This window comes from Malaya genurostris, chromosome 1, assembly GCF_030247185.1.
Source record: "Malaya genurostris strain Urasoe2022 chromosome 1, Malgen_1.1, whole genome shotgun sequence".
In the NCBI taxonomy this organism is placed as follows: Eukaryota; Metazoa; Arthropoda; class Insecta; order Diptera; family Culicidae; genus Malaya; species Malaya genurostris.
The window spans coordinates 111,492,552-111,506,163 of NC_080570.1; the positions used below are offsets into that span (position 1 = coordinate 111,492,552).

General features: G+C 40.1%; 1 protein-coding gene across 4 annotated transcripts; it reads right to left on the reverse strand.

Moving 5' to 3' along the window:
- Window positions 1-1,879: 1,879 nt before the first annotated feature.
- Window positions 1,880-13,171, reverse strand: LOC131425417 (fl(2)d-associated complex component-like). Of its 4 annotated transcripts, XM_058587314.1 has the most exons (7): window positions 13,037-13,165; window positions 12,710-12,977; window positions 11,041-12,661; window positions 9,657-10,978; window positions 3,675-3,992; window positions 2,951-3,248; window positions 1,880-2,872 (listed from the first exon to the last, which is right to left on the reverse strand). In XM_058587314.1, exons 2-7 carry the CDS (start codon window positions 12,878-12,880, stop codon window positions 2,154-2,156), a joined length of 4,449 nt encoding a protein of 1,482 aa, XP_058443297.1. In that variant the 5' UTR covers window positions 12,881-12,977; window positions 13,037-13,165; the 3' UTR covers window positions 1,880-2,153. The 4 variants fall into 4 exon arrangements, with proteins under 4 accessions (XP_058443297.1, XP_058443299.1, XP_058443296.1 ...); XM_058587316.1 differs by having other exon boundaries at window positions 11,041-12,649; window positions 12,710-13,171; XM_058587313.1 differs by having other exon boundaries at window positions 12,710-13,171.
- Window positions 13,172-13,612: the final 441 nt, after the last annotated feature.

Genomic DNA, 13,612 nt, shown 5'->3' on the forward strand with positions numbered 1-13,612 from the left:
TACTAGAACAAAAATTCGAACAATACTGCACGAAATTTGAAGAGAGGTGCTCAATCTCTGAAATACAAATAATTCAAAATTTGTACGTATTAGGTTAAGGATAGTTATAAGTAGGTAGACATTTTATAAATAATTAAAATAAATATTATGATTAAACATTAGTATGTAAAACAAGAGTAACTAAAACACCTAATATTAATAACGAATCGTATGAACAACAAAGATGAAAGGCCAAAGGGTCAAAACACTTGTACTGTAAAATGTTGATGTAATACACAAAAATAAGATTAATAAACAGATATTTATGCAAAAAAAAAGCAGAAATCACATCACCAGAAATGATCCAAACTTGCTGAAATCAATTGTTACTAGCGACGAATCTTGGTACTTACATTGCTCTTTTTCTTACCTATAGACAGAAACTAAGCGCCAAAGTTTGGAATGGTAATCAAATAACTCACAAGCAAAAAAAACGCGAAAATTTTCAATAATTAAAACTATGCAAAGAGATTAATAATTAAAACTATACAAAGAGTTCGTTCTAACTGGTCACTGGCACATTCTGAATCGAAGTTTTGAAACATTTAATGACCAGAATCCCTCGTACTCGACCCGAATAGCGGCCCTTACACGAGTCATTAAAAATGTCATTACTAAAAAATAATATCATTTTAATGAACGTGTAATGGTGCACTAATGACGAGATTTCTAACAAATTTGAAATAGATCATTACTTAGTCATCATTTAAAAAGACATTTTTAATGCTCGTGTAAGGGCCGCTAATGACATTCCAAATTTGTATTGAGAACTAATCATTATTGTCCGTGTAAAGGCCGCTACAAATCAATCATCAGTTTGTTCGTCAGTTTTTGACCCGAAGTCAAGTCTGTGTGTTGAATCGTATTCAGCTGATTTGACGCCGTGTGACTTTTCCTTGTTTCCAAAGTTGAAGTTGAAAGGATGCTTTTTGAAAGAAGTTGAGATCATCAACCCAGTTGTCCTGGGTTGGCGGTTCAAAGCATAGGGCGCTGGTCTTACAAACCAGTTCTCGTATGTTCGAGCCCCGACCTAGAAGGATTCGTAGTGTCAGTAGAATCGTAGCACTAGCCATGCAACGGTTCTGTACACTCTGAATCGGCTGCGAAGTCTGTTGAAACAGAAGGTCAAATTCCACTACAGGAATGTAATACCAAGGTTTTGGCTTGAGATCATCAAAACGGCTTCGACACGAGCATTGGAGGCCATTCCACGAAATGAGCTGGAGCACACATTTGAATCACTATTGAGTCGCTGTAAGAAAAGTATGAAATTGAAGGGAGAATACTTAGAGTGACAAATTAGAAAAACACAAGAAATCTTGTTTATTTTGCGATTTATGGAATCGGTCTTGATACTGAATGGACGCATTGTGTAAAACATTCAGATGTTTAAGAAGAAAATTTCGTTTTATATATCGTACAAGATAAAAAATAGAGCCTTAATGTGAACCTTGGGAAACACCTGAAGTGACATTTATGGATTTGGTGTACGAGTTTTGATAGAGTACAATTTGTTTACGATCTGTTGGCCATTCCAAAAGATTTTGTGTAATGCCATATTTTAAAATTTCGGATAGCCTCTTCGACGAAGAGGCGAGGCAGTCAATGACATCCATATGCATGGAAATCTGGAATAATTTCGTATCGCCACGGGTGAAATTTTTGAAATGGCTCAGGTTAAAATAGTACAGAAAAAGCTAGTCCTACATCAAAACAGAACACTCATCGTGGAATCCTTTTTGTTCTTATGATTCACGAACGAACCAATATATAACAAATTATATAGCAACTAGGAGTATGCTTCAAGATGGATTGTGATAACGTACTGAAACAGCATATCTTTGTTGGATGACCTAATTTTAATCACTTTATTTTTGATCTAGATATTATAATCCGATACACAAGGGAGAAGACAATTGTCGCAAAGACGATATAATGTCAATTTAATAAATTGGTGAAAAGCAAATAAAATAGCATATTTTTTCAAATGCCTTGCTAGTGTCCACCTATGTCTGAAGGGGAAACATTCAATAACGTATGTATAGGACAGCAGCTTAAATTCTAGAAACTTTCATCGATCGTAGGCTAAAATCATGACAATTTCAGTGAAATTACTACTGCACCTCTATCTTCTTCGTTTGCATCGTAGATTGAAAAAGTTTCATTACTGTCTCGTGCAATTCTGGGTTAGTGGGGATCGATTGATGTTCGGTAATGCGCTCATTGCATTCCTGCGGTGGAAAGCCGCATAACTGGCGTCGAATCTCCAGATCCCGGCGAGCACTCAACGCACGACTATGTGATCCCGAGGATCGCAATATGAGATTGCGACGTGCCTGTGCACGATTGCGCATGGCTACGTGAACGGATGCTACGGGATGAAGAATTTTATCGATTCCAGCTAGATTCGCTTCCTGCTCACTGGTCTCACTGGTCGGAGTTGGTTCCTCACTTTTAATGATAGACTGTTTTTGTTCTAGTTCTTCTTGTGCCTCTTGTTCTTCTTCGTCCAAAACTTCCTTTTTGATTTTTATTCCATTGAAGAGTTGTTCTTCCTGTTCTTTCTTTACAGCGGCTACTTTCTGTTGTTCGGCAGCAGCGGCAGCCGCTTTGAACTCCTCAATCTCTTCGCGTAACTTTTCCTTGGACTCTGTAAGAACACGCTGTGCGTATGCTTCCCCAGCAAGTCGCACAGATATTCCAATGTCCAATAGAATGTGGTGAGCCTTCCAACGGTTGCGTGCCGACACGGGAATTGTCTGTTCGGGTTTTAATTTGGCACGTGTTTCGTGAGCTAAGCTAGCCCAGTCTACACCTAAAGCATCTCCAAGACCTGTTAAACGAAAAATAGGTGTTAGTTGTTTTTCTTTTTGTTTGCCGTAAACTACATCCGCTTTTATCAAGAACTCACCTTTAACTTTGTTCTCTTCCTCCAGTTCACCATCGGAAATTTCTTCAAAGTCTAGATCCATCTCTTCCTTCAATTCCTTGTTGGCGTGAAGTTTACCTGCTTCTTTGGCGTCCTTCGGATCGTGATCGGATATGGCCGAAGCTCCGGTTTCTTCTTGATGATTGCCACCCGATGGATGCTGTTGTGATTCGCTCGTTGAGACATTCTCCAAACTATTGCCTTGGCTAAGGAGAGCGTCGTGGTCAGTCGATGGCTGCTTGTCATCACTCAGTGATTCGTTCAATTGACTTGTCACGTCCTAGACGGAGAAAATCGAGAATCATTGAACGTTATTTGCGGTATTGGTATTGAATGAAAACGTAAAAAGCGTGCTAGGAAGATTAAATTGCAATGAATCAAATACAGGATAACATAAAGAATATATTATAGAAATTAGGAGAACTGTTCAAAAAGATAATAAAAATGATTTGTTGCTGAATTCGACCGTGTTCAGTTTTTTGCCGTTGAACGCTCTACCATCGTTCAAGGTTTGATATTTTTGTCCAGGAAATGCAATTTTATTTGCGTTTTTTTTACTATCGATCAGCCGGGATATTTCAATTGACAATTCGACATAAATCTATGAAACTTAAAAGGAATACAAGCCAAGCAGCTGAAAACGTACTCAAATCAAACAACCACACAACGTCAAACCGATATCAACGCAAAGAAAAAGAGTACATACGATCGGAAAGGACGGTTTATTGCCATCATCCATGCTGGCATAAAAGTCGGGTGGAAATCCCGCACCTGGACCACCGATACAACCATCGTATGATTTGTACCGAGCTTTAGATAAAAAAGGACGTCTGGGGAGAGGCCGCGAAGATTGTTGTTGGTTCTGTTGAAATTGATGCGAATTGTGCTGCAGGACCTGTGATGAAATCGTCGCCGACGATGAGGTGCCGAGAGATGTCGCCGTACTGGACAGCGGTACCGATGCGGAAACATCCGATGAACCAACCGTACCCGGCTGAGTCGGGGAATTGTTCAGGTCGTCATCCTAATCCAAGCAGCGTGGTGCGAAATATAACATTTTAATGAAACTGATTGGTACCGATGAAAGCTGATTCGTGAAATCTCAAAGAAAGTTGAATTTGCTCAACTCAAAGTAAAACTTTTGTTCATCGACAAAACTGCTAAAAGTGAACTGTAAATTGCGAACCATATCATGAATTGTTTAAGAAAAGAACTGGAGATATTGTACCATTAGGCACCTGTGCATTGGTAGAGTCGACATGTTATTTGGCCGATTACTCGACTTCAAATCAATGAATTGTGATAAAATCAGAAACAATATCTTTATTTCGGCTCTAAGAAGCAATATCACAGAAAAAATAGTTTGAAAATTGCACATTACTGCTATAATAGTAATGCGAAAGCTCGAAGTGAATGCTCCTATTTTCATCTTACCCTTATAGTAAACAGCGACAGCACATTAATTAAAGTGAGCTAATGGTTTTCGTATATGAGATGACTACTGGAGCTAAGATGAGTGGGGGTACTGTTACCTTACGTTAGAAGATTTTGATATCTTTTTCTACTAAAAAGAGTGTGACGAATCACAACAGAAGAGTGACGAATCACAACAGAAACGTAAATGAAGCGTATGATCTGGAAACTTTAATGATATCGTTCAATTGAGGTCATTAATTAGACCCGAATTACTACTTTTCGAGGCATTCGAATCGGTCTTTTCATCATATCCAATCTCTTTTTCTCATTGTGAAAGACTTGGTACGAGCAACTTAAGTGAAGATCCATGGGTTTTAGGTGGTACATACACAAGGAAATGGATTCCTGAGCGCCCATTTCAAGGTTAAAGACAGATCAAAACTATTATATCGATTTTGATTGACTCTTTTCGGCAAACATTAACTGAGAGAAGCGAAAGATATGAAAAGAAAAGACGGATAGGTATTCTAGATTGAATCAGTTATAAATTTAAAACGGAAAAGCTAGCCTAGGCAGGCTCATATAAGCATGATCAGAAGAAAGAATTGAATTCTATTTTGTCTTGTACTCGAGGGGGTCGAACACTAAAGTGCAATTCTTCACTACATTGTGCTAATGACACTGGTCTGTTCTTTCTTCTGATCATGCTTGTCAAGAAGAACCAATCAAAATCGATATAGTAGACATTATGCGGTAATTCAAAAGCAAATCAAAGATCAAAATTATGTTCGATTGCGTTCTGGTGACAACAGTTGAGGTGCTATGTTTCAGTAGTATTATTAAAGGCTGGTAGGATAATGACAGCGACATAACCGTATGATGTGAATACGAAAAAGAAGGATCGTTCAAGGTCTTTAACACTGACTTCGAATATGAAAGAGTATTTGGACCTGAACTTACTCTCAGTGATGGCATTTCACTAAAGTAATACACTAGTGCGTAAGTTTTATTTTTACACTGCGGATACATTTGGTGTGCTGCACACAAAGAGGAAAGTGCACTTCTTCTCAGTGTCCATTAGACAGACTTTGAGTGTGTGTGCTTGTGTTGAACGAAGCTGGTGCGAGAGAACCACATTCTCTTCGCATGAATCGTTCTCACGTGCTCTCGCCTAAATACATCCAAATGGAGACGGACATCTCTGCTTACCATATTACTGGTCCAATCGAGAGTTCATATCGAGATCCAGCATCTGGTCCTACCATACAACTGGATCTGTACTTGAAACTGGATCCGTAATATGAAGCGGAGAGATGAGCATCAGTGTTGAAAAAAAAAACAAAATTTCAAAAATCGCGAAAATTTTTTGCAAGTTATTTTCAGACAAAAATCATCAGAAAAGTCACTGAAGAAATGTTTACTACAGGTTTTTTTTGCAAATACAATTTCCACTGAAACTTGACAAAACATCAGTTGAGAAAAGTTCACTAACGAAGATTCTCCTCGATGATATTTAAGAAAAAAGTTTCGCGCATTGAATATATCTGATATGTATCTCGAACAGAAGATTTTTAAGAAATGAATTTTCATAGCCGTTGTTTTGCAATCCTTTGCAGAATGCATGAATTCAAGACCTGGATTCAGGAACTGAGTTTCGAACCTGGAATTTAAAACTGAATTTTGAAATCGAATTATGACCTTGAATTTTGAATCTAAATTCTACAACTGAATTTTGTAATTGAATTTTCGTGCTACATTCTGGACATGGTTTCTACAAACGAACTCTCAATTTGAGCTATAGAATTGATTTCTCGATTCTGGAACTGTATTCTGAATCTGGTATCAGGAACTGAATATATGAATTTCTTCGCATCATCTGGAAAGCCATCTCGGACCGTTAATATTTTTACTGTATTTCAATGATGTCAGTTTTTCTCTGGATAGTCCTAGCTCATCGTTTGCTGATGATGTCAAGATTTACTACATTATCTATTACTTTATTAGCCTTTTTTTCAGCGACAATTGACAATATTCGACACTTCAGCAGAGAATCTGAGATAATCAGTCAGTTTGAATGATTCACGATCGAATCTAGTGATCGTATGTCGAACTCAAATCAAACACCTCGTCATTCCAAATGTTGTTTACATCTTATGAATTCTCAATCATTTTGATATTACTGGAAATGAATGGGTTGATGAGTTAGCTTTATCTTTGTCAACCAATTGATTCGTTCTTGGGCTGCATCCAAATATGCCAGCTACTGGCGATGCTTACCAACTCGCGCTCAGACAAAAGCAATTTTGGCAGATTTGGATCTGAAGATGTCAAATGTTTACTGTATTTACCAAACATAATTGCAGTATTCTGGTCAGAGTTCAACTATGACATGACTATTATTCAGCGTGCTGAATATTATTCGTGTGATTTGTGTGTAATTATGTGATTATCCCGCATTAACGCAACTACGCGTCCGGGTTTTTTTCCATATACGGTTGAATCTGTGTATGGAGAATTAAAATTGAAGGATATTCTATCGTTTCTCACTCAATGTAAGGAACTATAGTCAGAGGGGTTCATCGTTCTTCCTGTAATAATTGTTTTCTTTATGTATTGACCCTAAATGGTTTTAGCTGATTGTTTGGCATCATTTCTCTCTCGTTCTGAATACTTCTATGAGTCCAGAATGAAGTCGCTTTTGTAACATCTCTAAATCCTCTCGGGAGTTAACGGTTTTCTTAAATGCTCCAAATAACCAGAGGAACGTGCCACTTGAGCCAGTTAGTTATGATTCCTGAGACCTGGATTCTAAAACTGAATTCTGGAATTGTTCTAGAGTTCAGTTCCGGAATTAGGCTCAAAGATTCAATTTAGTTAAGAATTCAGGTCCAGGTCCAGGATCTGGATCAGTATTACGATAGATCCAAATTCAAGACCAGAATCTCGGCCTGGACCAGTAATATGGCAAATCTAGATCCAGATCCATGGATAGATTCTGCCCTAAAATCTGAATTTGGACCTAAACAAAAATTCTGGAACTAAATCTGGGGTGGTATCATGTAAGATGATCATCACCAAGTTCTGTCACCACTGCTGAAAGGCTAACATCACTATCAAACGTTGGCATTACGTAAGGTGATAGTCACCACGATTTAATCACCTTCATGTCAAAATGGACTTACACTTTCATATGTGATTCCTCCTAATATCAACGGTATACGCCACATTCATATTTTACTGCTGAAAAATTGACGTTTCTTGACAGGTGATTAATGGAGTGAAATTGGTTCAATCACCTGTGATGGTGATAGTAAAAGTGATCACCTTCGTTGATTCCAAACATTCTGGTGATCACCTCTTTATTACCAGGAGGTGATAGTCATTTATCATCTTACATGGTTCCACCCCTGGGTTTTGAAATTGGCTCCGGGCCTGGTTGGTGGAACTGCATTTTAGAAATTAATTTTAGATCTGGTTTCATGAACTGAATCCTGATCCTGGATTCTAGAAATAATATTTGGAATCGAATTCTGATCTTGAGTGCCAGCCTAGTTTCAGGACCTGATCTAGATACATGAATTTTATATCTGAACTGAGATTCTGAACCTGAATTCTGAAATTAAATTTTAAATTTTTGGGACTAAATTCTAGCACTGAACTCTGCACCTAAATTTTTGATATTATTTCTGAAACTAGAATCAGGAACTGAAATCCGGATTCTGGAACTGAATTCTGAACTTGATTTCTACGCCGAACACTGAATGAAAATTTTGGAATTCACTTTTTGAATTGAATTCTGCAACTAAACTGTCCACCTGAACTCGGGATTTGAAATAAGAACCTTGATACTGAATCTTGAATCTGGGGTGGCATTTTGCAAACAATTGGAGTTGAATTTTTGACCTGTTTTCTAGACCTGGATTCTGGAACTGAATATAGGTCCTAGGATCTGGAAATGCATCCTTAACCCGAATTCTAAAAAAATAATCTGAATTCTGGAATAAAGTTACAGAATCCAGGTTCAGAATTCAGTTTCAAAACTGAGCTCTGGAATTCAGTTCAGTTCAGATTCAGAACCTAAGTCGTGGTCCTGGATTCCGCGGAACTGAATCATGAGTTTGCATTCTGAACTTCGGAGTCTGAATTCTGCACCTGAATTCTAGAACTGATTATTGGAATCGAATTCTGGAACTGAAATTTGAACCTGAGTTCTGGTACTGAATTCTGAATCTAAATTCTACACCTAGTTCTGGATTGATATAAGAATTTAATTTTTGAACTGAATTCAGGATATGGATTCTGCAACTGAACTCTAAACCTGATCTCCCTTTCATACCTACCCACTAGATAAAGTGACAAATTTCGTTAACTGCATCAAAACCATCGTCCGAACCCGAGAAAGGCAAACACGCGTCATGTATTTTCGTATATATAACGGTACTCCCGTCGTACAAAACGAACGAACGTCGAAATTTCGAACAGTATAGAGATTTAAAATATCATAATCAATATTCAGTTGATTCTGCGCAATCGAAGAAAATGCTATTTACATTGTTGAACATAGAACAGATCAAAATAATTGGTTCTTTTAAGGACCAGTTAATCAATCCCAAAAAAACTGATAGCGATATTTTATAATCTTGCAGGTTTATTATTTACTTTTGTTTGTTTTATTATCGACTTTAACCGTTTATGATCAGTCTCCGCTTTGTATTTTTCATATTACTGGCTTTTACCTTTTCTGATCAATCCACCGTTTTAAATAACATTTGTTCATGCATAACATGAATTTGATTTTTCAAGTGATTTAGCTTCTACTCAACAGCTTGAACAATTATTTACTTTTTATGTTCGTTTTCTGCTGATTTAAACGATATTTGTTTGTCAACCAGCCTGCGAGACCAGAGCCTTATACTCTGAACCACCGGCTAGGGTTATCTTTCCAGAGCCACGATTGTCAACAAACTAATAGGATTATCTATATTTAAAAGCGTGAAGGAAACCTCTCGAATTTGTTCATATCCCCGTCAATCCGACTCTCATTACTCGGACATTACCCATCAACCTGTTTTTTAGACTAAAACAAGATATAATCCGAATTACGTTTAGTTTTGTTCCGATTATAGAGATTTCAATATGTTTTCGAGACAGATAAACTGTATGCGGTTTGGAGTCGAATCCCCAGGTAGGTTGCGTGAAAGATAATTTCTTCACAAAACTGTTACTCATCATAAAACCCGTAACTAAAAAGAATCCCACACAATGAACCTACCTCTTCCCTTGTCAGAATGTCGTCCAGGTCGTCACTAATTTCACTGAGGTTATCCTCATCCAATGCTAAATCAGCAGCTGTTGTTTCGGGAGCCTTTTCTAGACTGGGCGACACAAATGGAGCTGCTTCCGCATCAGCATCAGAAGCAGTAGCCGAGACATTAGTCACTGCCGTAGTCGTCGTCGTCGTTGTCGTCGAAACCGCTGCCGGAGTAACTGAGACAGTAGGAGGGGGTGCGACAGTCTCCAATTCATCATCCCATTCAGCAACAGCAGCAACTGGTGCAACGGTATCCGCTAATTTGCCGATGCTAGACGATGCCGGTTGACCGGATGTTTCGGATGGTTTGGGTGACAATTTCACCACTTCTGAGCGGTGAGTGAGAATTTCTCGATTTTCATTTCCCGACTGTTGCATCGACGTACTTGGACCAGACGGTTGGTGCTGATTTCCCGATCCAGTTGATTGCGGTTGGTGTTGTTGATGCGGAACGCTTAGATTTTGCTGAGTACGATTAATACTATATTTGCTTTGATTTCCGAAACGGCTCGGTCCGATCCCAATGTGTGTTTTACGCCCAGCGTTGAATATCGGTTGATGAACAGGATGATGACGTCGGAACATCCCACGATCGTTTCCAGCATTGGGTGCTTCGCCAAGTCTTCCTGCTAATTTATGCCGTGGGACAAAGTCCATCTCTTCCTTAGGTTTTGCATGCCAATTAGAGCCTTGATTTTGCTCAGGATGACTCTGTTGCCAACGTCGACCTCCACCATGGACGTGTGTGTGTGCTGACGGTCCAACCGCAGCAAGATCGTCATGCTCCCATTGGCGTTCCTGTTGATACTTCCATTCACCGCGTTCTTTTTCTTTGGCCCAACCGTCTGCTTCTTTCCAATGACCATCGTCCCAGCTTCGAGATGTTCCCTGGTACGGTTCCTGGCTATGGCTGTGACTATGCGATGCCTGAATGTGGTCCCGATCCCATTCTCTAGCGTGATCATCTCCTCGTCTGTCGAAACCACGCTGAATTGGGCCGCGATCCGGTTCACGTTCACGATCCCGTTCCCACTCTCTTTCGTGCTCTCGACGTGGCAGAGGATCATCAGGATATTCGGTCCGGCTGTAATCATGGACACGGCGGTCTTTCTCTATGAAACTACGTGGCTCCGGGTCCCGATAATCACGGACTTCTCGCACTGAAATCGGTGGTGGCACATGACGCTCGAAAGGACTATCTCGTGATCGTGCACCTCTAACTATAGGCGTAACGTATTCTCTCTCACGGGAACGACTACGCCGTTCATGATGCTCAATGTACCCTACATAAAAAGAATGTCAATTTATTAGTTTCCATTTCCACAGCAACTCAACAACTACATACCTCTTTCGACAACCCCTCGATCATATGACCGGTCTCGAGGAACAAGTCTGTCACGGCTTCTCGGCGAGTTCGGTGTTCGACTACGGTCATGATCAATTTTACCAGGCGATCTAGCAGCTGCTAATGCTCTCGCTCGTTCCGCCGGGCGGGGTAGTAAACGTTCTACCGGACGGTGTCTATCAGGTTTCTCTAATCCACCATCCCCATCTTTCTCAACAGCTCGACGTGGTTTCTCCTTGGCAGCGGCTAATCTTTCACGTTCCCGTTGTCGCTCCTGACAACGCGCCAAAGCTTCCTCACGTTCCTTATTTCTGGCGAGTTCTCGTTCTTGTCGCTCTCGCCGTTCGCGATCCTCATGTCTTCTTCTATCATCCAGTCGTTCCGGAGAACGCTCAGTGCGCCTTATAACTGCAGGTTGTTTACGATAACGCAACGGTTCAGGTGATTTCTTTACCATCTCCCGGCCGCGGGATGAAGTTGATACCGCTGCCGGTGAAATTCGCGATCGTGGAGAACGGGATCGAATGTGTGTTCGAGGAGAACGACTCTTTACATGCTCTCGTTCCCTTTCACGCTCACGAAGACGCAATCGTTCTTTTTCCCTCTCCCGTTCCTTCTCGCGAAGAGCTAATTCTCGTTCCTTTTCACGAACACGTTCGCGAGCATCAACAACGGCTGCATGTTTTTCCTTTTTCAAAGCAACTACTTTCTTCACCATATACTTAGCAGATGTTTTTCCGCCGGGAGATACCTCACGACCTATCTTGCGTAAGTGACTGGTACCACCGGGACTTGTCACCTTTTTAACACGAATCTTGGTAGTCAAATGAGTTCCAGCTTTTTTGGTCAGAATGCGTTTTGTTCCGTCGGTAGATACTTTCTTTGTATGCTTTTTAATAACTTTTTTACCTCCATCTGAACTAGAACTAGAATCCCGCCGTTGACGTATGACTCTTTTCTTGACTCGGCGAGAATCCCGGCTAGAGCTGCTGGAACTGGAGCTCGAGTCAGAATCAGAAGAATCCGAACCACTGCTACTGGAACTATCCGAACTAGAAGACGATCGGCGGGGTACCGGTACTTTTCGGATTTTTTTGACCACCACCGTCTCCTTGGTGGACTTTTGTTTCATCGCCGATGACATATGACGATGGTGGTGGTGGTGGCTACTTCCACCTCCGCTGGCATCCATCTCCAGCTTTAGTTCGTGTTGCAGTTCTTTGCGTTTGCGCTCTAGGATGTCTTGATCAGCATTCTCCAGAGTGGATTGATCCCAACCCCCTCCTGCGCTGGCAGGTGGAACGGAAATATTGTTTCCACTACTACCACCACCACCTCCTCCACGATCGCTGGCAGTTGAAGTGTTATGACCACCACTGCGTTCCGTTTCGTGCTTGTTCGATACGGGCCCTGGCGGCGGAACAGGATTGACTCCGCCGATAGTTTCACCTCGACTGACAATCGCCTTTCCAAGCTTTGCAGCTAACTGAGCTTCAATTAATCGGGCGTGAGCTGATACACTTTCGGGAACGATTTTTGGTGGTAATACTGGTGTTTCTGGTTCGTCACAACCCACAATGCGTTTTACTATTTCCTCCTTGTTGATTCCCTGGAAATAATTCTAGAAAATGATAATCAATTTCAAATTATTTTACAAACACATTCCTACCGATTCCTGTTCTTGATGCTGCTTTCCGGGTCCGATTATTCCCGAGGATGATGCCGGAAGAGGAAATTTTTTTGTTCCGAGACGCTGGAACACGCTAGGGCGATCCTTTGGAAGTACCTTTTTGTTTGGGTTGAGCTCGAGTGTAATTTTACGCTTTACAGGTGTAGACATCTTATTTTCGACGCCCGTCGTAATAAAACACACATATTTTGCACTTCTCTTGCCGAAGGGAAGAAACGTGAAAAAATAAACGAAAAGTAAACGCGTACTACAGCAGCGTTTTTAGACCTTTTATACTTGTTTTTTAAAGTTGTTCGCAACAAATACCTAGTACTTTTGCTTTACAACAAATACCTAGCACTTTTTGCTAAACCTTTAAACACTCAGATGTGCTATATTTTAGAAAAACTTCAGCAAAATCTATTGATGCTAACCGATCGATGCCACGAAATTTTCTTTTTGACATTTCGGTTACACCGCTATCGTAGGGTGACCGTTTTTTAATTACAGGAGACAGATTACACTGAAAAGAATAATGCTTTGAGAGTAAGGAGAAAGTGTACATGTTTCGGAGCAGCCAAGTATTAAAATAATTGCATTTGTTGGAAAAAGCTATCAAACACAAAAATTGAAAAATCGATATTTATCTGTATGAAAAATTGATTATTTCATTTCATCTTGCTGCAGTTGGTGGGGCAATAAGAACGAAAGTTAGTTTATGCAGGTGGCACACGTGGAGAAATTGAGCTTGTTTAAAATAACAAAACAGTGAGTAGATTTTAAAATATGATTTATGTTGATTTCAAGCTACAATATGATTGTTTTGAACCAATTTCTCACCTCTACATCAACAATTATATCTATTTGATTTAAAGACAAATTCTCATCCTGGCTAACGAAAAA

Coding starts and splice junctions, on each gene's coding strand:
- LOC131425417 (XM_058587313.1), bottom strand. CDS start 12,880: ATGTCTACACCTGTAAAGCGTAAAATTACACTCGAGCTCAACCCAAAC. Junction 3,993..9,656: donor ACATTCTGACAAGGGAAGAG/GTAGGTTCATTG, acceptor TGCTTGGATTAG/GATGACGACCTGAACAATTC. Junction 2,873..2,950: donor GGAAGAGAACAAAGTTAAAG/GTGAGTTCTTGA, acceptor TTCGTTTAACAG/GTCTTGGAGATGCTTTAGGT.